This window comes from Peromyscus maniculatus, chromosome 1, assembly GCF_049852395.1.
Source record: "Peromyscus maniculatus bairdii isolate BWxNUB_F1_BW_parent chromosome 1, HU_Pman_BW_mat_3.1, whole genome shotgun sequence".
Taxonomy (NCBI): Eukaryota; Metazoa; Chordata; class Mammalia; order Rodentia; family Cricetidae; genus Peromyscus; species Peromyscus maniculatus.
In genome coordinates this window covers 36,668,171-36,690,639 of record NC_134852.1, presented here as the reverse complement: position 1 = coordinate 36,690,639, position 22,469 = coordinate 36,668,171, and the positions used below count along the sequence as shown (strand labels likewise).

The 22,469-nt window shown below is 53.9% G+C and overlaps 2 protein-coding genes across 3 annotated transcripts in view; one reads left to right on the top strand and one right to left on the bottom strand.

The window, feature by feature from the left end:
* Ppfia3 (PPFI scaffold protein A3) overlaps nt 1-21,923 on the bottom strand; it is a 27,880-nt gene extending 5,957 nt beyond the window's left edge. Inside the window, exons 1-21 of one of the 2 annotated variants that reach the window (XM_006986270.3) lie at nt 21,608-21,923; nt 15,896-16,150; nt 15,011-15,112; nt 14,530-14,694; nt 13,923-13,997; nt 13,683-13,757; nt 12,814-13,035; nt 11,340-11,486; nt 11,118-11,252; nt 10,879-10,962; nt 9,914-10,045; nt 9,618-9,680; nt 9,454-9,533; nt 8,327-8,471; nt 5,850-6,037; nt 3,775-3,997; nt 2,533-2,696; nt 2,319-2,446; nt 1,666-1,759; nt 1,383-1,464; nt 673-873 (exon numbers count right to left, since the gene is read on the bottom strand). In XM_006986270.3, the coding sequence (XP_006986332.1) occupies nt 673-873; nt 1,383-1,464; nt 1,666-1,759; nt 2,319-2,446; nt 2,533-2,696; nt 3,775-3,997; nt 5,850-6,037; nt 8,327-8,471; nt 9,454-9,533; nt 9,618-9,680; nt 9,914-10,045; nt 10,879-10,962; nt 11,118-11,252; nt 11,340-11,486; nt 12,814-13,035; nt 13,683-13,757; nt 13,923-13,997; nt 14,530-14,694; nt 15,011-15,112; nt 15,896-16,135 (2,745 nt within the window). In that variant the 5' untranslated portion in view covers nt 16,136-16,150; nt 21,608-21,923. The remainder of the gene's footprint in view (nt 1-672; nt 874-1,382; nt 1,465-1,665; nt 1,760-2,318; nt 2,447-2,532; nt 2,697-3,774; nt 3,998-5,849; nt 6,038-8,326; nt 8,472-9,453; nt 9,534-9,617; nt 9,681-9,913; nt 10,046-10,878; nt 10,963-11,117; nt 11,253-11,339; nt 11,487-12,813; nt 13,036-13,682; nt 13,758-13,922; nt 13,998-14,529; nt 14,695-15,010; nt 15,113-15,895; nt 16,151-21,607) is intronic. The other variant, XM_042274865.2, reaches the window with a different exon arrangement.
* On the top strand, nt 20,981-22,469 carry LOC102912278 (uncharacterized). The gene is made up of 3 exons (XM_076575317.1): nt 20,981-21,229; nt 21,961-22,242; nt 22,330-22,469. Exons 1-2 carry the CDS (start codon nt 20,996-20,998, stop codon nt 22,177-22,179), a joined length of 453 nt encoding a protein of 150 aa, XP_076431432.1. The 5' UTR covers nt 20,981-20,995; the 3' UTR covers nt 22,180-22,242; nt 22,330-22,469.

Below are 22,469 nucleotides of genomic sequence, written 5' to 3'. Positions count from 1 at the left end.
GTGCTGGGCACTTTTCTCACTTTCAAAATGTTTAAAATAACATCTATTTACTTTATGTGTGTGTGCCATGGCATTCGACAAAGGTCAGAAGACGCGGTATGAGCCGATTTCTTCTTCTCCCACGTAGGTTCCAGGAGTTGACTCGGGGTTAGCCTTGGCGGCAAGCCCCTTTACCCAGTGAGCCATCCTGGACACCCTCTTTTTTCCTTTCAGTATGAGGCCAGGTTTCACTGAGTAGCTGACCTTGGACTTACTCCGTAGCCTGGGCTGGCTTTCAGCTTGCTATCCTCCTGCCTCAGACACAGGTCCCAATAACTATCTGTCCCTTTGGATCTGAGTTCTAGGTCAGCCTAGTCCCCATGGTGAGTTCCAGGCCAGTCAGATCCACATAGTGAGATCTTGTCTCAAAAGAAAAGAAAAAAGAAAACTATGCATTTGGGGATGGTTCCCCGGAGGTGGTGAAATCTCCAGGAAGGGAGTCTTGGGGGGAGAAGTAACCCGTAAGATCCTGAAAGAGAAGTCCCCTGACAAAGGAACTCAGTAACCCACCCATGACACATGGAGGTAATGCCCATGGGGAACGGAGCCCATGGGCCAGGATTGGAGGCCGAGGGGGGGCGGGGCGGGGCAGCACGGGGCGGGGCAGCAGGGCAGGGATTGACAGGCACTCACAGTGCGGGAGGAGGCGGGTGCCGAGGGCGACGTGAGGGACACCATCTCCTGAATGGCAAGGCGCAGCTTGAGCCTGTGCAGGGGATTGCTGATGCCGATCTCCCGCTGGATCTCCGTGTCTGACAGGTTGGCCATGATGGCGCCGCTCTTGACATTGGCCCGGCAGGCGGCCACGTACCACGCGGGCATGCCCACCCAGAGCTGAGGCCACGGGAAGGCGAGAATGTGGAGGAGTCAGCGGAGAGAGAGACAGATGGGGAAAAGTTCGCAGGCGAAGAAACAGAAGCGGCAAGACAGAGGCCCGTGGGAGAGAGAGGGAGAGCAGAGACAGGACAGATGGAAAGACAGACGCGAGGCGGCGAGACCCGGACAGACCCGGAGAGACAGGGAGAGGACAGAGGTGGGAGGAAAAGGAGGTGGTCTCCCTCGGAGCCTCGGCCCGACCTCGCCACCCACCCCACTTCTGGGCTTGTGCAGGGCAAAGCCGTTCAGCCCTGGACAGCGCAGCAGTGGGAGGCTGAGGCTAAGGGCCTGGTACCCCAGCTCGGGCTTGTAATCACAGCGCACGAGAGGCTGAGGCAGGAGGGTTGCCGCCAGTTTGAGGCTCCCCCGCGCTACAGAGTGAGACTCTGATTTAGTTACAAAGGAAATTGAGGTGGGGGGGTTGGATTAGTGCCTCTACACTCAGGGTCATTTCAGTGTCAGATTACCTCCAGCCAGGAGACCACCGTGGGGCCATCCCAGGCGGCGAAGGGCAGGCCCTGGCGACAGGCCTCTTCCAGAAGTTCGTGCCTAGCAGAGAAGGTAGACAGGAGCTGTGAAACCTTCCCACGGACCTCTCACCCACAATGAAAGCATCTTGAAAAGTGCCAGGTGTGACTCTCTGTAATCCCACCTTCCCCACCCAGATCCAGGGTCACAGGTCACGGCCTCTGCTCCTAGCATTTAGCCTCAGCAGCGTCCACACCCACCCCACACCCTGTGGACACTCACTTCCTCTTGTTCCTCCTGTCCTTGTCTCCTGGGCCAGTCAGCTTGGAGAGCCCCAGAGGGTCAGTGGCCAGTGTTTCATCAGAGGGTGTCCCAGCTGGAGGCAAGCATCAGAATTAGTGAAGCCTTGGCTCTGGGGAGGTCAGGGGAGGTGGTGGGTCACACCTGTCACCCGCAAGCGTCACCAGCTCAAGGCCACTCCGGGCTACAAAGCAAATAACAGGTCAGCCAGGGTCACATAACAAAGCCAAAAACCAGCGTTTGGCATGCTGCCGCACACTTTAGATCCCAGCTCTGTAGGCTCAAGGCTAGCCTGGTCTACATAGAGAATTCCAGGATAGCCAGGGCTACATAAGGGAAGTGGAAGGAGAGAACTGACTTCACAAAGTTGACCTCCGACCTCCTTACATATCAAGAACACACAGAGAAAGATAATGTAATCTTTTAATTTTAAAAAAGCAGAGGCTGGGAATATAGCTTGATGGTAGAGTACTTGCCTAGCATCCATGAGGGCCTAGGTTCAATTCCCAGTTCAATTTCCCAGAAAAAAAAAAGTACTACCAAATGAAGACAGAAATGAATTTCTTGAAATGGGGGACAGGGGTGGGGAGAAAGGCAGGGAGGGAGGAGAGGAAGGTTGGTATTATGATACTTACCCAGAGAAGTACTTTCCCGACCTGGGGGTCCCATCCGGCCCTTCTCTTTCTTGCCAAAGAGCCGACCTATGGATGACTTGATGCTCTTCTTCTTGGGGGCTTTGTGGAGGGAATCTGGGGTGCCTTCACTGGAGGGACAAGACAGAGCCTGGGATGGACACCGTCCCCCCAAGTCTTTGCGCCACCCCCATCCTCAGCCCACATCCCTGCTGACCTTCCTCGGGGAGGAGCCCCATCTTCTAGGGACCCCGCCTGCAGTGCCAAAGCCTGGGTCATCCTCTCAAGACGGGCCGAGCGGGGCGTGGGTGGTGGGGTGTCTCCTGGAATGGCTGGGCCCTCCCCTCGTGGAGCACCAGCTTCCTCTTTGGGGACATGGTTCTGGAGACAGAGGCAGATGCAGGATTAGCTTGGGGTCATGATGGGATATCAACCATGGGGTTGAGAGGGGGTCCACGCTGTCCCTTGCTCGGGCACTGACTTGAAGGTAGGGTGTAAAGACAGTGACCGTGGTGCCCTGGAACTGGAGAATCCTGTACAGAAGTGGCTTTGCAAGAGATGACAGATATGGAGTAGGGGTGGCCTCTAAGAAAGCTAAGGGGGCTCAGGTCCTGAGAACAGGAAACAAGATGTAGCGAAATAAAACAAGCTGCATGTGACTCTGCCTTCCTCCAAGGCCAGTCCCCCCTCTTCCCATCCTCCTCTTCCTATTCCTCTTCCTTTTCCTCTTCTTTCTCCTCCCCCTCCTCCTTTCGAAATAGGGCTTCACTATATAGTCCAAGTTGGCCTCAAACTCACAGCCATCCTCCTGCCTCAGCCACACAAGCCCTGGGATGACAGGTGTTGAGTCACCATACTCAAGTTTTCAAAGGCCATTTGAAGATTATAAATCTCAAGTGTATGTGCACTTAAAAATATTTTAATTATAGCCGGGCGGTGGTGGCGCACACCTTTAGTCCCAGCACTCGAGAGACAGAGGCAGGCGGATCTCTGTGAGTTTGTGGCCAGCCTGGTCTACAGAGTGAGTTCCAGGACAGCCAGGGATACACAGAAAAACCCTGTCTCAAAAAAATAAATAAAATAAGATAAAATAAAATAAAATAAATAAAAATCACAGAACCACATGCATGAAGCAAAAGCAAGTCTAAGTAGGATCACTGAGACAGCTCCGTGGGTAAAGAACTTGCTCCGGAGACTGGTACCTGAGTTCAGTCACCAGTGTGCATGTGTTAGGAGAGACCCAAGTGCTGCAAATTGTCCTCTGACCTCCACAAGGAGTGCTAAGGCATGCCCCCTCCCTCCCCCACACTTCCAGAAACCAGCCTTCCTTTTGTCCTTTGGGACTTTAGGCTAAGGATGCTTCCAGAACTGACAGTGTAAAGGCTCTGGTAGCTCTTTGTGGGAAGTTCTGTTTCTGACTTCTCCTACCTACATTGGGCTGGCGTGGCAGAATACTCACGGTCTTCTCAGTTCCCTCACGGGCAGGACTGGGGGGTGCCAGGCGAGGGGTGGAATGGCCAGAGCTGGGAGGTGAAGGGCTGGCGAGGGTGGAGGTGGTGAGGGAGGGCGGCAGTGAGCAGCTGCTGCGGTACCGGCCCAGTGAGTCAAGGCCAGAACTGGACACCCGGCTCTCCAGCTCTTCTGCACGCTGCTCCGTGGTTTCCTTCTCTTCTTGGATTAGCCTGGGAAGGGAGAAAGAAGACGCGGTGCAAGGTGGAGGGGATGGGGAGTCACAGATCCCAGGGGACAGAAAGGCTGGAGGGGAGCAGAGTGTGACTCAGGACAGTGAGTTGATTTAAGATTGCTTTGATGGACTGCTTGTCCATGGCTGCAGGGGATCAGGGGAGGCAAGAAATCTTGAGAGTCAAGAAGTCGCTGAAGGATTTTGACCAAATAGTTGTGATTTCTATCAATTAGAAGAAGTTAACTAAATAGTTACAATAAAGTCATAAAAAGGCCTAGGAGTGTAGCTCAGCGGCAGAGCCCCTGCCTAGAATCCCCCAGTGAAGGGCTGGGGTGTGGCTCAGTGGTAGAGCCCCTGCCTAGAATCCCCCAGTGAGGGGCTGGGGTGTGGCTCAGTGGTAGAGCCCCTGCCTAGAATCCCCCAGTGAGGGGCTGGGGTGTGGCTCAGTGGTAGAGCCCCTGCCTAGAATCCCCCAGTGAAGGGCTGGGGTGTGGCTCAGTGGTAGAGCCCCTGCCTAGAATCCCCCAGTGAGGGGCTGGGGTGTGGATCAGTGGTAGAGCCCCTGCCTAGAATCCCCCAGTGAGGGGCTGGGGTGTGACTCAGTGGTGAGCCCCTGCCTAGAATCCCCCAGTGAGGGGCTGGGGTGTGACTTAGCACTAGAGGCTTCACTTGGCATACACAAGGCTCCAGAATCAATCCCAATACAACCAATTAGAAATTTAAAGATAATATCACTACAGGAAGAGACAGTGTCCCGAGAACTGCTAGAGCAAAACGCTAAGATCGCTAAGATCGTCAAGGACGATCAAAGCAGGCTGTAGAAGGTCATGAATTCATTCAGTTTAGGAGCACAGGTGACTAATGTCTAAGTTAGAATGTGATTGTGTTAGTCTTATTCCTGGGAGCCCATGAAGGATGCAGGACAACAGAATTGCCAAATCAGGCACTCTCTGGAGAATCAGTGAGGGCTTCCTGGTTCTAGAAACTCTGGCTGGGTTCCCTTTGTGTGTGCGCGTGCGTCTGTGTGTGTCATGTTTTTGCATACGTGTGGGCACAGGTGTGGATGTGAGTGCACACAGAGGCCTGAGGTTGATGTCCAGAATCATCATTGGGTATCTTCTCCCTTCTCCCGAGCCAGCATCCCTCAGCCAAGCACAGCTTGTTGCTACGGCTAGTCTTCGCAGCCGCTTCCTCAGAGGAACCCATCTCTGCTTCGGAGGCTGAAATTCCCAGTGAGTCACCTAGCCGGCCTGACATTTATGTGGGTTCCAGAGCATCAGAACTCCAGGCCTCAAGTGCACATGGCAAATACGTTAACCAATGAGCCATCTTCTCAGGCCTCCTGTCAATCTCTCTGTTCTTTCTTTCACTGTATTTCCTTCCTTCCCTCCCTCCCTCCTTCCTTCCTTTCTCTTTCTTTCCCTTCCTTCCTTCTTTTCTTTTCCATCCTAGGGATGGAGCCCAGGGACTCCAAGATGCTAAGTAAACGCTCTACCAAGGAAACTACACTCCCAGCCCAAGCCGAGGCTCTGGATTACGGTGTGAGGGTAGGACCTGCCAGAGGGTTATCTGCTGCTGTCGACTTGAGTGTAGCCATACCAGGAGGCTCTAGGACATGGTTGTATGGAGCCGTGGTTGTCTTGAAGATTTCCCCTGCACCGAGTTGATGGTGGGTACTTGTTCCCACTCTCACGTGAGTGCTGGTTCAGGGACTCGGATGTGTTCCTGGGGGTGGAGTGTTGTCTGGGAGAACTGCTTGAGGGCCACAGGAACGTAGGCAGGCTCAGAGAAAGGGGTGGGGCTGACTGGGGAGCTTGGGGGCCCTGGGGACACCTTGGCCTGCGGCTCACTTGATTTCCTTGTTGATGGCTTCCAGCTGCTCCTGAAGCATGATGGCCAGCGTCTGCACATCAGCTTGCCCACTGGGGGACAGCAGCTCGGCCCCGAACATCCCCTCGGCCTCCTCCTCATCGGAGCCATCTAGCTCTCCAGGGAACGGGGGTGGGATGGACCCGGCAGGAGCAGACCGTTCCCAGTCCTGTCCCTGTGGGTGAGGACTGAGGTTGGCACTTGGCTTTGTACACGCTCCCGACCTACCCACCTCCCATGATGCACTTCCTGTCTGGAACCTTCCTTTTTTTGCACCATGGTGGTGGAGCCAGGGTGTAGCTATGCCCCCCTGCAGCTGACCTATATCCCTAGCTCCTCTCCTGGCAGGTCTTTCTTGGACCTAAGAGATGACTAGATGGGTAAAATTCTTGTGTACAAGCCTGGCGACCGGAGTTCAATCCTCAGGTCACATGTAAAGGTGAAGGAAAGAAATGAATCCACGGGGACGTCCTCTGACCTCCACAGGTGTTTTGTGGCATGCATGTCCCCATAATGTTTCCTTGTTTGTTGTGTGTGTGTGTGTGTGTGTGTGCGTGTTCTAGACAGGGTTTCTCTTCATAGCCCTGGCTGTCCTAGAATTTGCTCTGTAGACCAGGCTGGCCTTGAACTTACAGAGATCTATCTGCCTTGAGAGCTGGGGTTAAAGGCGCACACGTTTTCTTTTTAAAAATAATTATTTGTAGCACAAATGCTATGTTATGTATGTAAGTGTTTTGCTGCTTGCGTGTGTGTGTGTGTGTGTGTGTGTGTGTGTTGTGTGTTGTGTGTATGTGTGTGTGTGTGTGTGTATGTGTGTGTGTGTGTGTATGTGTGTGTGTGTGTGTGTGTGTGTATGTGTGTGTGTGTGTGTGTGTTGTGTGTATGTGTGTGTGTGTGTGTGTGTGTGTGTATGTGTGTGTGTGTGTGTGTGTGTGTGTGTGTGTGTGTGTGTGTGTATGTATGCATGCCTGGTTCCCACAGAAGCCAGAAGAGGGCATAGGCTCTCTGGAACTGGAGTTACAGACGCCACCATGTGGATGCTGGGAACTGAACTCAAGACCTCTGGTAGAGAAGCAGGTATTCCTAACTACTGAGCCATCTTTCCAGCCTTTCTTCTCCTTTATTTAATGTGTACCTATGTAGAAGACATAGCCCCATGTCCTAATTCACTGATTCACTGTTCACATTATCCTTTTTTTTTTTTTTGGTTTTTCAAGACAGGGTTTCTCTGTGTAGCTTTGTGCCTTTCCTGGAACTCACAGAGATCACAGAGGTGGGCCTCGAACTCACAGAGATCAGCCTGCCTCTGCCTCCCGAGTGCTGGGAAAAGGCGTGTGCCACCACCGCCTGGCCACATTATTCTTTTTTTTTTTTTTAATTTTATTTATTTATTATGCATATAGTGTTCTGCCTACATGCATCCCTGCAGGCTGGAAGAGGGCACCAGATTGCATTACAGATGGTTGCAAACCATCATGTGGCTGCTGGGAATTGAACTCAGGACCTCTGTAAGAGCAGTCAGTGCTCTGAGCCATCTCTCCAGCACCCACATTATTCTTTTGAACTTCTTTTTTCTCTTTAACATTACTAATTGTTTTGTGTGTGGTGGGGTGGGTGTACATTTGCCTTGGTGTGCATAGAGAGGTCAGAGGACAACTTTTGGGAGTCAGTTATCCCTCCACCACGTTGGGCCTGGGCATTGAACTCGCCCAGGTCATCAGGCTGAGCTGCAAATGCCATGACCCACTGAGCCATCTCACTGGCTCCACCTTATTATTACTTTTTTCTGTTGTTGTTGGTTTCAGACTGGGTCTCACTGTGTTCACTTGGTTGGCCTGGAACACACAGAGACCCACCTGCCTAGGAGTTCTGGGTGCTGGAATTAAAGGCGTGTGCCAGCAGGTCCAGCTCCATCTTGTTTTCTGAGACATAGTTGCTCACTGAACTGGAATTCACTGTCTAGGTTGGCTGACCACAGACTTCAGAGATCCCTGTCTGAACCTCCCCGGAGCTGAGCAGGGCACAGCACGGCCTCCGGCTCCTGACAAGCGTGCGGAGGACTGAAAAGTCGGTGCGGCTGCTTACTCGGAAGGCAAGCGCGTTGCTAAGTGTGCTTCTCCACAGCATTAGTCTCTTAGTGGCTCCCTAACTGTCCCAAAGCCGCGCCCACACTCTTGGCTCTCCCCTTCTTCCCAGTTCCCCCACCCAACCAGCTTCTTCTCTTCACCTGGCCTCACCCCTCCTGGGACTCTCCACTCCCCCCATCTCCATGCTCACCGTGTAAATCACAGGACGAGATGAGATGTGCAGGCAGGTGGACGGCGGTCGTGGAGGCCAGGAGAGAAAATGGTGACTCAGAGTGAGGCTTTTCATCCCAGAACCCTCCCTGAGCTGCTCAGATCCAGCTGCCCTCCCCACCACTGCCCACACAAGCCCCTCAGTCTGGGCGGCTGCTGACCTTGGAAGACTCATCCTTGGCCCCTGACCAACGGCCCCTCTTGCCTGCCCGGCCACTGCCAGCTCCATAAGGATCCAGGGGGGCACCAGAAGGTAAGGTTGGTGCCTGGGAATAACGGAGCTCCAGGGCACTGCCAGGAAGAGACCTGTGAGCACAGGAAGGATAGTCAAGAACCCAAGGGCCAGAAAAGGGGTAGAGGTTAGGGGTCACAGAGACAGGCCAGCCTTGGCTGGGGGTGGAATAATCGGACTTAGTAAGTTACTTTAAAAAGAAATTGGGGCTGGGCAGTGATGGCACACACCTTTAATCCCAGCACTTGGGAGGCAGAGGCAGGCGGATCTCTGTGAGTTCGAGGCTAGCCTGGTCTACAGAGTGAGTTCCAGGACAGCCAGAGCTACACAGAGAAACCCCGTCTGGAAAAAAAAAGAAAGAAAGGAAGGAAGGAAGGAAGGAAGGAAGGAAGGAAGGAAGGAAGGAAGAAAAAAAGAAAGGAAGGAAGGAAGGAAGGAAGAAAGAAGGAAAGAAAGAAAGAGAGAAAGAAAGAAAGAAAGAAAGAAAGAAAGAAAGAAAGAAAGAAAGAAAGAAAGAAAGAAAGAAAGAAGTGGGAATGAGATGATGAGATGTTCTGGGGAAGTTTGGGGAGAGTTGTGACTGTACATGATCAAGATACATGTATGAACTTGTCAAAGGATAAATTTTAAAATATTCTTTTTGTTTGATTTTTTCTTTTTTTAAATTTACTTATTTATTTTTATTTGATTTATTTTAAGATTTATTTATTTTTATTTTATGTGTATTGATGTCTTGTTTGCATGTGTGTGTCTGTATGAGGGTGTCAGATCTCCCTGGAACTGAAGTTACAGACAGTTGTAAGCTGCCATGTGGGTGCTGGGAATCGAACCTGTGTTTTCCAGAGAAGCAGCCAGCGCTCTTAACACTGAGCCATCTCTCCAGCACATTTTTTTTTTCAAGAGAGGTTCTCTCTGTGTAGCCCTGGTTGCCCAGGAACTCAAGAGATCCACTGCCTCTGCCTCCCCAGTGCTGGTGATAGCATGAACGAGGCCCTGAGATGAAGAGCTGAGGATGAGGAGTGGAGATGAAGGGGGGATCTTGACTATTAGTGTCACCTGGAGTAGGAGGAAGGTGGCCTCCCCCGCAGCTGGTCAATCTCCATCTGCATTCGCTCCATCTCAGCCAAGAGCTGCTCCTGTGGAGAGGGACAGAGCTCTCGGGTGAGACTGGGTGGCTCTGAGGCCACGCAATAGTTCCTCATCAATTTCTAGGCTCCCACCTTGTTCAGCAGCAGCTCATCTTGAAGCTTCTTCATGTTAGCGATCTCCTCGCTCAGCGAGTTCTGTGGGGACAGGGGTGAAATGGAAGGGCGAGACCAGGCTCGAGGGGGTGTGGCCTAGTAAAATCCTGCTCTTGGAATGTTCGAGCAAAACGGTGCCTTCAGTCTGTCACAGAGCAAAGTTTGTGGGTAGGGAGGTCTCAGCTGACAGATCTGAGGGAAATGGATGGGCCCCAGGATGGCATCTAGAGACATCCCTGGTTGCTAAAGTCCTGGGCCAGGGGTTGGGGGCGCACCTTCTCCTCCAGTGCCCCCATGCGTTCCTTGAGGTGAAGCTGTAACCGCTCGTTGGATTCGCTCAGCAGCTTGTCCACCGTCTCTGACAGTCGCTTATTGTGGTCATCGTTCATTTTCTCCCTCTGCCGGGCCTGAGCGAGGGGACACAGGGCAGAGGCTGACGGTGGGCCCTTCCCCTATCATTGCCCTTGCTCTGACACGCCCTTCACCGATGCCCTCCTCCTCTCGACTCCCACCTAGCCGGGCCCCATCTAAGGCCACCCCAACCCACCCTCACCCCAACCAAACCTGACTGACTCTTCATCTCAGCCCCGCCCACCATCCTGCACCTCCTTAGGCCTCACCCTTCATTTAAGTCTCACCCGGCCGTGGCCCCCATCTAAGTCCTCCCCAGAGGTACCAACCCCTGGAGCCCCATCTAAGCCCCATTTACCAACGCCAGCTCCTTCATCTAAGCTCCTGTCCTCATTCTCAGGCTCTCTCTCTCTCTCTCTCTCTCTCTCTCTCTCTCTCTCTCTCTCTCTCTCTCTCTCTCTCCCCTAAGCTCTGCTCTCATATAAGTCCCACCTAACCCAATCCCTCAGCTAAGTCCCACCCAGTCCCACCCCTCATGTAAGCCTCTACACTCTACCTAGCAGCATCTTGTAAGCTCCAGAAGCTCTGCCCTTCATCTAAGTCCTGCTATTCATGTAAGTCCCAACTAGCTCACCACCTCAGCTAAGCCTTGTCCCAGGCTCTGGCCCCTCTACCACACACACACACACACACACACACACACACACACACACACACACACACACACACACACACACACACACACGCTCCTCATGCAAACCCTCCCCTGATATAAGCCCTGGATTTCACCTAAGCCATATCCCTCAGGTAAGTCCTACCAGGCTGCACCCTCAGCTAAGCCCCGCCCCCACCTCACACCTTGCCCCGTTGGCTTCCTTAGCCCCCTCACCCGCTGAAGCTCCTGGTTCTTCTCCTCCAGCTGTGCCTCCAGCTGCCGAAGCCGCTCTTCAAAGTTCCCATGGCGCTCCTCAGCCTAGTGGACAGGACCGGTGGAGTCTGACTTGACTCCTACAAGATCCCTGGGAGTTCACCCTGGCCCCGCCCCCGCCCCGCCCCCGCACCCTGGCCCCGCCCCTGCACCCTGGCCCCGCCCCTGCACCCTGGCCCCGCCCCCTGCCAGGCTGTTACCTTGTTGAGGGCAGCCACTCGCTGTGCCAGCTGAGCCTCTATCTCAGGCAAGGTCTCAGCCTTCTGCAGGGTCTGCTGGAGCTTCTGCTTGGCGTCATCCAGCCACTCGGCCAGCTGACGGCTCTTCTCTTCACTCTGAGAGAGAAACAGGCAGAAGAGCCGAGGGGCTCAGTCCCCCCGCCACACTATCCTCCCATGGTCTCTTGCTAGGTGGGCTCCCACCTGTCGGTACAGCGACTCTTTGCTGGCCAGCTCGTTCTCCAGCTTGTCGTTGGCATCATGTAGAGACGTGGCCTCACGCTGGGCGCTCAGGTAGCGCTTCTCCAGCGTGGTGATGCGTTCTTCCATATCCTCCCGCTGAGCCAGGGCCTAAAGAGAGTGTAAGGAGCTGCGTGAGGCTGAGGACCCCTCCCCCCAGACAAGGCACCCCAACACTCCAAGGGTTTATGGAAAATAAGCCCCTGGCCCCATTGCGCACCACAGCTTTTAAAACAGTTCTGGCTTACACCTTCCCATAAAGATGATGGAAGGCTCAGGGCACGGTAGTGTCACCTGTGTGTAATCCCAGCAATTAGGAGGCAAGAGGACTTCGAGTTGGAGGCCAGCCAAGTTCAAGGCCTGCCTGGGATACATAGGGAGACCCTACCTGATAAATAAAAGACCAAAGACCTATGGGATGGGGTCTCCTCTCAAGCCACACTTCAGTGTGACACCGTCTTAGAATCATAGAGTACTTGCTAGTATCTCTCTGGACAAGCTTAGAAGCCCAGAAGAGATATACTAAGATCAGGTGGGAGATAGGCCTGCCTGGGGGCTTTGTGGGAAGACTTATGGCAGGGCAAACAGCCCCTACCACCTGCCAGGCTAATGAGAAATAAAAAAAAATTCATTTTCTCATCCACTGTCTTCATGTATCCAGACCAGCAGAGGCTAGTGCGCAGGACTCTGGGACAGAAGCCTATGATTCCACAGCCAAACTGGGCAAGTCACCCTGTCTCACAATAAAAAACAAAGCGGCTAAAGGGATTCAGCTTGGTTGCAGAGCCCCTGCCTAGAATCCCCCAGTGAGGGCTGGGGTGTGGCTCAGTGGTAGAGCCCCTGCCTAGAATCCCCCAGTGAGGGGCTGGGGTGTGGCTCAGTGGTAGAGCCCCTGCCTAGAATCCCCCAGTGAGGGGCTGGGGGTGTGGCTCAGTGGTAGAGCCCCTGCCTAGAATCCCCCAGTGAGGGGCTGGGGTGTGGCTCAGTGGTAGAGCCCCTGCCTAGAATCCCCCAGTGAGGGGCTGGGGGTGTGGCTCAGTGGTGGAGCCCCTGCCTAGAATCCCCCAGTGAGGGGCTGGGGTGTGGCTCAGTGGTAGAGCCCCTGCCTAGAATCCTTCAGTGAGGGGCTGGGGTGTGGGTCAGAAGTGAAGTGCCTGCCAATAAGAAGCTAGGACCATGACTGAGAAGTAGATAGACCATGTCCCAGGGTATGTGAGATCCTGGGTTCTATCACCATGGTAACAGAGTAAAAGGTGCTAAGGGCCATGCTGCCACGCAGAAACACTCAGAGCAGTCCCAAGTGAGGAAACTGAGAAATCCACAGATCTTAGAGACCGAGTCCGGGTCCTGCCATTCTTGGACTCAGCTACTCCTGAAGGGCTGGGGGAAGGCTGGGCTATGGGGGACAGAGAGCAGCTCTCCAGGGGCTCCCCCTCACCTCCTTGAGGTCTCGCTGCAGCTTGGAGTTCGCTTCCTCGGCCTTCCCCAGCTCGCGGTGAGCAGTGCCCAGCTCCTCCTCCAGCTGGCTCATTTGACGGCACAGCACCGCCAGGCGCTCCCGCAGCTGGCACACCTCTGCACGCTGCCGTTCCAGGGCCTCCTCCAGCTCTGCTGTGCGCCGGTTGGGTTCTCCAACAGGACCCAGGCCATTGGCAAGGGTCTGGAGAGAGAGAAGAAGGAACAGACCCCAAAGTGGGTTGATCAGCCACCCCAGGGGCAGGGTACAACGAGGGGAAACAAAAGCCCAAAGGTCTATCACTGAGGGTCACAGAAGTTATCTTAGGGGTCCAGAGGTCAGTGGGTCGAACATTAGGAAAGGAGAGAACAGCTCCTGAAGTTGTCCTATGACCTCCACATGAACACAGGCAACACCTCCCACGTTATCACAGATAAATGTAAGAAGCACTTTTAAAAATAGTAAAATTCTCATTACAAAGTCATGGTCATAGTGGTGTAGGCTTGTACTTTCAATGACTTGGGAGGCTGAGGTAGAAGGATCTTGAGCTGGAGGTCAACATGAGCTATAGAGCGAGACCCAGACTCACAAAAGGTAAGAAGTGGGCTAAGGATGTGGTTCAGAAGTAAAGCCCCTGCCTAGAATCCCGTAGTGATGGGCTGGGAACATTGCTCAGTCGGAGAGACCCTACCAGAATCCTCCAGTAAGGGGTCAGGGTGTGCTCAGTGGTAGAACACTTGCCCCTCAATATGAGGCCCTAGATTCCATCCTCAGCAAATCAATCAATCAATCAATCAATCAATCAGTCAATGTTGAGTGGAGGTCACAGGGAGGGGACTTAAACCTCTCACCTGTCCATCCCCGTCCTTGCCTGGCTCCTCCAGCCCTGACCGCCTTCTAGATAGCTGATCTCGAAGGTTCAGAGTCTAGAAGAGTCAAAACACCAGAGCACACTGAGTTCCTCCTTAGGGACTATGTGGCTTTCTTTCTGTGACCCAATCCCATTGGCTCTCTTCCATTGGAACACAACCAATCAGCTCCTGAGCCCTCCACCGAGACCCGGCCCTCCCCTTCTCGGCCACGCCCCCTACCTCCTGGTTGCTGAGCTCCAGCTCTTCCTCCAGCACTGCCACTCTCTCCAGCGCCATCCGCAGTCTCTCCCGGACCTGCGGACGGGTGTGAGATATGATACGGACCTGTATACAGGGCCTGGTGCTGCAGGTCTGCCGCCCCAGCTATTCTGGAGGCTGAGGCAGAAGGAACCCGAGTGCACGGGATACCTAGGCTACAGAGATAAGACCCGGCGTGGGTCTGGTGAACCTGTCCCTTAACACCACGCCGAAGGTCTGAAGCCAAGATAATGAGTGGGGAGTTCCAGCCAGGTATCAGGCAGGCTAGCCCCTGGTATCAACTACTGCAGTTTAATTTTTATTTTTTAGACAATATAGCCTTGTATGGCCTGGAACTCTCTGTGTAGTGCAGGAAAGCTTCAAATTCACGGAGATCTACCCGCCTCTGCCTTCTGAATGCTGGTATTAAATGGTTCATATTTCTTTTTAATCAAATCATGTTCCGATCCATGACAGTAACGTTTTCTCAAATGTGAACATCTCCAACTAATAATAGCCAGCTTTTCTCTTTCCCATTGAGTTCAGTTGAAGTCAACCACATGTTCTCTTCATTCTCTGATTCTCCTACCTTCTCATCCAGGGCCTTGTGGTGCTCAAAGAGGGATTTTAGAGCCTTGAGCACCTCCACCTCAGAGGAGACCCCTCCAGGGGACTGGGCCTGGCGTTTCACCACAGTCATTCTCAGAGAACGCTCGTGCCGGGACACCAGGCACTCAAGGTGTTCCAAAAGGAGCTGGAAGGAGAGGACACCGAGTCAAGGAAAATAAGCAAGGGAGAAAGGCAGGGTCAAGAAAAGGGGCGACCTGTTGGGGGTACACAAGGAAGAAGACATAGGACCACGCAGAGGTGAGGGAAAAAGAGGGACAACAGAGGCAGAGCTGACGAAGGCATGATGCAAGGGAGATCAGAGAAAAAAGGATGGGACCGCAGGAAGGAAACGATCCAGGAGACTGGGGGCAAGACAGAAAACTAGATGTTGGAAAAAGGTATGCTGGTTGGCACCACACTGCGCCCCATCCAGCTTAGACCCCATAGCCAACAGCCCTCACCCGGGTGTTGTTACGCTCCGCCTTCAGCTCTGCGATCTCTTCTTCTCTCTCCAGAAGCTGCTCCCGACATAAGTTAAGCTCCTTTGTCAGAGCCGCAAACTCCTGTCCAGGAGTGGGTAGAATCAGATGGCTGACTCAATTATTTCCTTATTTCTCTCTTGTGAGAATGTGAAGGCTCCGTCAGCCGCTCAAGATTGGCCCTTGCTAAGTCCTGCTCCCCTAGCAGCTTTTGAGTTGGCCCCTCTGGAGCGAACTCTCCTCCCTTTCGTTGCTCTGGATCTATTAGGTCCCACCTCTTGCTGCTCAGGTCTCTCCTCTCCTGCTAAGCCTCAACCTTCTTGCTTCTTAGACCCCGCCCTTCCATCTAAGCCACGCCCACCTCGATGATAAGGCCCGCCCACCAATGGTAAGCCAATTCTAACTCCTCCCTGCCAGAGATGTCTGGCGCCACCCCTCCTAGGCCACCCCCTTTTCCAAGATAAACCTTCGACAGGCCCTGTTTTCTTGGAAACCCTACTCTTCTTACTTCCCAGGCCCTGCCTCCTACTAAGCCCCACCGTTCTTGCCACCCATGCCCCGCCTCCTCAGCTGGCCTCGAGCCTCCAACCTCTCAGGCCCCGCCCCTCCGTTAACAGTCTCCGCCTCTCCCCAGCTACCTCTCCTTCAGGCTCCGCCTCTCTCGAGCTCTGCCCTCCCACCAAGCCATTTTGCCACTAAGGGCCTCAGCAAATCCTACTTCTCGGGCCCCGCCCTTTCCATATAAGCCCTGCCCATCTCGCCGCTAAGACCCGCCTATCAAGGGCAAGCCAATCCCATACTCCCTTCCTCGTGGCCCCGCCCACACAGGACAGCCCTTAGGCTCCGCCCCCTCAGGCCCCGCCCAACCTGAGGCAGAGCGATGCTGAGCTGCCGCTGCAGCGAGTCCTTCTCGTGGCCGAGCTCACGCAGCCGCAGCTGCGCCGTCGCCAGCCCGTCCTGCGCCTCTCGCAGCGTCTCCAGCAGGCGCTCGCGCTCCGTGAGCATCGTGACCATGAGGCGCTCCAGCTCGCCGCCCGCCTCGTCCGGGCCCAGCGCCGAGCCCCGCCGGCCATCCTCGCTGATGGTGGGCATCACCTCGCACATCATGGCGGCGGTGCCGGCCTGCGGGTGCACAGAAGGGGCAAACTAGCCTTGCCAGGGCTCAGGCAGAGAACCGAGGCGCAGCTAGTGTAGCACTTCCCGGGGCCCCAGTCCACGCATTGCACAGGGGGCAACTGAGGTCAGCCAAGCTGATCATGACACGGGGAAACTAAGGTACAGCCACATGGTGGAGAGGCAGGGGAACTAAGTGCTGGCCGCCAAGAGCGGGAAACCTGAGGCCTGTCCTTTGTAATCATGACGTAGATAAACTGGGAGTCCATTGCTCTTAGATACACAACGGGGGCCTCTTAGGTAAAAGCGGGACTCTTAAGGCCTAGCTCCGCCAGACTCTGGTAGCAAACCAAAGCCTGGCCACTCAGGAACTGAGTAAAGCTGGAGGACCAGTCACTGGCTGAGTGGGTTAAAACCAGCCACTATTGTGGCTCCGCTTGAATCCCCAGCCCACTCCATAGATGAGGAAACGGGGGCCCAAACGAGAACTACGCCTTGGAAAAGTCATGGGGCTTCGGGTACTGAGTTGGGTCGCTAGGCTGTGATTTGCCCATCTCTCTCTGTGATCTAAAGACCAACACTCCACTTGAAAGAATAAGAATAAAAAACCAGCAAGAGAGCTGGAGGTGTAGCTCAGTGGTAAAGCATATGCTTGGCACAATGTGAAGCTCTGGGTTGGATCCCCCAGAAAATAAAGTACCCATTTATTAAGCTAGGCAAGGTGGTGTATGCCTGTAATCCCAGTACTTGGGAAGTGGAATCAAAAGGATCAGGAGTTCAAAGTCATCCTCAGTTATTTTAGGGAATTCTGGCTCGGCCCGGGGTTACATTAGACCCTTTCTCAAAAAACAAAAACAAAACAAAAATGCATAACGGCAAGCAGGGCTGAGTCATCTCCCTCAAGTCACAGGTGTCTAGGGTCTCCACAGCCTGTCGCCCCCTACATCTAAGGGTCTGAGCCTCCAACAATGTCTTCGCGGACTCCTCTTTACTTATAGTGGCTCTAGATGGCCTGCAAGACCCATAAATCTAAGCCATTGGACCCTTCTGCCCGCCCACTCGGCATCTAGACATTTTAGGATGCTTCTCCAGCCCCGCCCTCATGAGGCGTTAACCAAGAGTATGGGAGAAGAAAGGGGCGGGGTTTATAGGGCCGGAAGGCGGGACTTGGCCCCCGCTGGCCAGGGGCGGGGCGGAGATGTAGAGAAGGCTAGGGAACCTCTCCCTGGGGCTCTTCAGGTCCAACAGGTCCATCTGGCCTGGCCGAAAGCAGGAGGGACTTTCATTCCCCCACACACACCCCAATCCATGCGGCGGCCTAACCGGTTTGAAATTGGATATTTCCCAACTCCACCCAAATGAGAACTGTGACCAAAGCCTAGAACTAGGTCCTTGGATTCCTGTGAGAAGAGGATGCAGGGCTCTGGAATACAGGAAAGAATGCAACTGGGTCCCTAGATCTCCTTTGTCTTTAAATTATAGGTCTGAAACTCTACACCTCCCAGAAACCGAGTTCAGGAAAACGTTTATGAGAGAGAAGGCCAGCTTTAGGCTGGACCCCAATATGGAAGCTCAACCCCACACTCGAGTCAGAACACACAGCCTAGGATGATTTAGGTCGCTGTAGACCTCGGATTCACTGAGAAGAAAGTGGGTTGTCGGGCTGGAGAAATGGCTCAGTGGTTGAGCCCTGTCTGCTCTTCCAGAGGACACACAAGGCAGCTCACCCCTGTCTGTAACTCCAGTTCCAGGGCTTCTGACGCCCTCACACAGACATACATGCAGGTAAAACACCAATGAATATAAAATATAAATAAATCATTAAAGGAAAGAAAGAAAGTGGACATTCAGTGTCACCAAGATGCTACGTAATGCAGAACAGACAAGAACTTCCACACTGAGCATGTGACTGAGGGCAAGAGCTGCTTGCTATGCTACAACTGAGGTCTGGAAGGTAAAGCCAACGCAAAGCAACCTGGTAATATAAACAGATGTCTGTGTCACCCAAGAGCCCAAAACACAGAGGTGAGCAAAATGACACCGAGGAACATCCCTAATGCAGAACATAGATCTGGTCAAAAGACAGAGTCTAGAACTCAGAGCTCGCTCAGCGTGAATGCATGGACACAAAATATAAGCCAAGCCCACAGCTGATCCCAGGTGAGGCAGGAGGATTGCAAGTTTAAAACTAGCCTTAGGAAATCCTCTTCCAAACACACACACACACACACACACACACACACACACACACACCAGGATCAGCAGGATGGCTCAGTGGGCAGAGGCACTTGTTACCAAAACTGGAGACCTGAGTTTGCGTCTCCGGGACCCATATGGTGTAAGTAGAGAACCTACTCCTGTGAGTTGTCGTTTGACCTGCACACACACACTGTGGCGTGTGTGCACATATACAAAAACAACAAAAGTGTAGTAAACACAGAGAGATACAAAGAGATTCTCTAATTGGGGTGCAGGGTGTCAGGAAACAAGAACGTTTTGAGGCTGAAGACTCTATAGAAGGAGTCAGCCTAGAACAGACTTAGAACGCCAAAACAGCAGATGGAGATTAAAGCCTATGTCCCCCGAGGGACAAGTCTGACACCAAAGCTAAGGCCACAGTAAGGAAAAGAAAGGAGTCGGGAATTGAGAAAACAGGAACCTAGAACCTGAGGCTTGAAAAGATAAGAAGGCTGCTCTGGAATCTTCCAGGTTTAATATTGTGCAAGCTACAGAGATTGGAGAGGTGGCTCAGCAGTTAACAGCACTGGCTGCTCTTCCAGAGGACCTGGGTTCAATTCCCAGCACCCACATAGAAGCTCACAACTGCTGTAACTCCAGTTCCAGGGGATCTGGCACTCTCACACAGACATACATGCAGAAAAAAAAAAAAAAAAAAAAAAAAGCCAGCAGTGGTGGCGCACACCTTTAATCCCAGCACTCGGGAGGCAGAGCCAGGCGGATCTCCATGAGTTCAAGACCAGCCTGTTCTACAGAGTGATTTCCAGGAAAGGTGCAAAGCTACACAGGGAAACTCTGTCTCAAAAAAAAAAAAAAAAAAAACAAAACAAAACAAACAAAAAAACCAATGCAAATAAAATAAATCATTTTTAAAAGATTGTGAAAATTAGAGTTGATAGCAAAAGTCCAAGGAATGTTAGACTATTTAATTGAAAACAACATATTCTGCAAGTTAGAATACCCATGGAATGAGAAGGAAGTCTGAAACAATGGCATACATGGCCAGAACATAAAACACATCCAAAATGAGAACTCAGGATAGATTACACAGAGATTATTCAAAGGGATGGGTGGGCCATATCTTTTTGTTATTGGTCTAGTGCTAGGAATCTTGTGCATGTGAGGCAATCGCTCTATCATGGAGCTATACACCCGGTCCCAGTATAGGACATGTCTGAGAGGAAGACTGAGAGCAGAAATTGGCATAGGGGTGTTATCTAGGTATTTGAAAAGACCAGAAGAGAAGGAGGGGGAGGAGGATGGGAGAGGAGGGGAAGGGGGAAGAGGAGGAGGAGGAGGGGGAAGAGGAGGAGGAGGAGGGGGAAGAGGAGGAGGAGGAGGGGGAAGAGGAGGAGGAGGGGGAAGAGGAGGAGGAGGGGGAAGAGGAGGAGGAGGGGGAAGAGGAGGAGGAGGGGAAAGAGGAGGAGGAGGGGAAGAGGAGGAGGAGAAGATGATGATGATGATGATGATGATGAAGAAGAAGAAGAAGAAGAAGAAGAAGAAGAAGAAGAAGAAGAAGAAGAAGAAATGTGCACAACATAGTGAGTTCTAAGCCAGTTTGGGCTACATGGCAAAACCCTGCATGTTGGGGATGGGGAGGAAGCAAGTGGAAAAAGACACGCCTAGAATTTTGCACGTGGTATAGAATGTAGATCACGCCTTGGTGGGGATGGAACAGATGTATCATCTGGAAATGTTCTGCATCTTGGAATCTTAAACATAACACAAGGAAAGGACTCATTAGAACGAGAAATGCAGGAAGATGGCTGGTAGGTTCCAGATCACCTCATGAACCCTGACCACAGAGCACACTTGGAGGATGGCTGTTTGGTACTTGGAGTATGAGATTTCAGACATCACCATATGGGTCTCTAGAGGCATTGAAATGCCAGAAATACATCAACCACTCAGCTTTAGTGGGAGAGGAGACGCTGGAAGTCTAGCACCTGAGATGACAGGCAGATGAGTTCAAGGCCATGGAAGATGTGAAGTTGACAGAATGGTGAAGCCACAAAGACCTAAAGATGGGAGTGCAATGGACAGCCAGGGGTCCAGACCTTTGCATCCACGTGGAGGTGTTAGAAACTTAGAGCCTGAATGTTTGATGGGAGTGTAGGGCTGGGCAGGTGGTCTGATGGACAGGACAGTTGCCGCAGTCTGAGACTCTGGGTCTCTGAGATGTGCTTGTTTGGATGGGGGTTACAAGATGGGGCGAGACACCTAGATCTCCAAGGAGGAAAGAGGACAGAAGCAGAGGAATTGCATTCCAGATTTCTGAAGGGAACTCATGGCGCCTGAGTCCCTAAGACAGCCAGCAGGTGCTGGTGAACCAGGAGGCTGGGCACATTTGTCTGACAAGGGGGTTGGGGGGCTGTTAAACTAGGTGCTAAGTGGAGGGGGGTGGGGGAAAGCTAGGAAACCCGATTCTCCAGGTGCTGAATAGGGTGATGGCGATTACTCAGGGCCAGCAGATGTATGGGCACCAACAGCCTTTCAGAACCAGGTAGGAGCTGGAGGCTGCATGCTAAGGTCTCTAAAGTGGTCTGGGCAGGGACATTCAAAAGCCCTGACTATAAGTGAAGCAGCTCGAGTCCCGGAAAGCTAGGGTGCCTAAACATGGGCCTGAGAACCCTGCGGCCCAGCTGGGAGGGGGGCGCCGGGATTCCCAGGTCAAAGGCGCGGCTGTGGGGGGATCCCCACGCCGCCTGCACCCCCTCCTTGGCGGCGGTGGCAGGAGATGGGGGAGGCGAGGCTGCCGAGAGAGCTGACCATGGACAGCTCCGGCGCGGGCCTGTTTCCAGGGCGAGCCAGCCCGGATCGAGGAACGTCGCCGGCTGTTCCAGCCAGAAGGTGGGGGGCGCGAATGGGGGAACGATTCGGACGCAAGAGAGGTAGCCCCACAGCGGTAGCCAGTGTCTGGAGCTCCCAGGACTGGGCCCGGAGGAGGGATCTAGACTGAGGGGTCCCCTGTGCTGAGCTGAGGGATTCAGGCTTCTGGGCCCTAAAGGAGGCAACCCTCCTGAGATAGACACCAGGGTTCGGCTGGGGACTCTGGGCTCCGGGAAGGGACACGCCTGGCTCTCCTGGGTTGGCTTGTGAAATCTGGACTCTGGGTTCCCTCGGGATGTAGATGGGAATGCAGGATTTCGGGCAAGCGAGTGGGGGAGGCTAGCCCAGGGGTCCCCGGGGTGGGCGCTGCCAGGCAGGCTGGGCCGGGCTCTTACCTACCTGGTCCGCGGCGACTGCGGGAGGAGCTGGGCTGCAGTAGGGATGCGGGGTGGGGTAGGGGCACCGGGCGGGGCCCCTGGCGGCGACCGGGGCCCGGATCTGGAGCTCTGGAGCCCTGTCTACGCCGCTAGCGCGGGCTCAGCGTCTCTTGCTCCGGCTCCGGCGCTGGGGACCCCCCTCCCCCTCACGGTCTCACAGCCTTATTCCCTAAAATAGCCCCCTGCCCTTGTCACCGTACAGCCTCCCCCCGCGAGGCCGCAGTCGCCAGATCCAGGGGTGCCCACCAGCGCCCCCCCCAAAATCCCACCTTCTCCCCCCCAAAAATTTCTCCTCCCTCCCCCTCCCCCCCACAGATCCCAGGCGGTCGTGGCCCCTTTAACAGAAGACTGACGGACGGCGCTGAGTGGCCAATGAGAATTAGCGTCCGTGCCGGCCGGCGACAAGGCCCCGCCTTCACATCAAGAGGGAGGGGCCGCGCGGGCGGAGAGCTGAGGGCGGGACTCATGGCACAGCAACCAATAAGCGTGCGGCGTGCGGCGGCCTGGATGGAGGCGGAGCCCGGCAGAGGATGATGTCACCTGAATCTAGTAGCGCGCGGCGTGGAAAGCGAGTCACGACCCCGCGTTCCCGCGGCAGTGCGCGTCTAACGGGACAGGAGGGCTGGGTGGCGGGATGGGAACTCAACACTCGAGGTGGGAATTATTTTTCTTTTTTTTTTTAAGGCAAGGGCGGCTCCCGGAAGGATGTGCTCGGTTGGAAGGTGAGGCTAGTAGCCGATGGGTAGCGAGTGCCTGGTACTCCGCACCCCTGCGCCCGCCTGGGGAACTGCACGCGGCCCGCCACCCCCGACTCCCACGCAGAC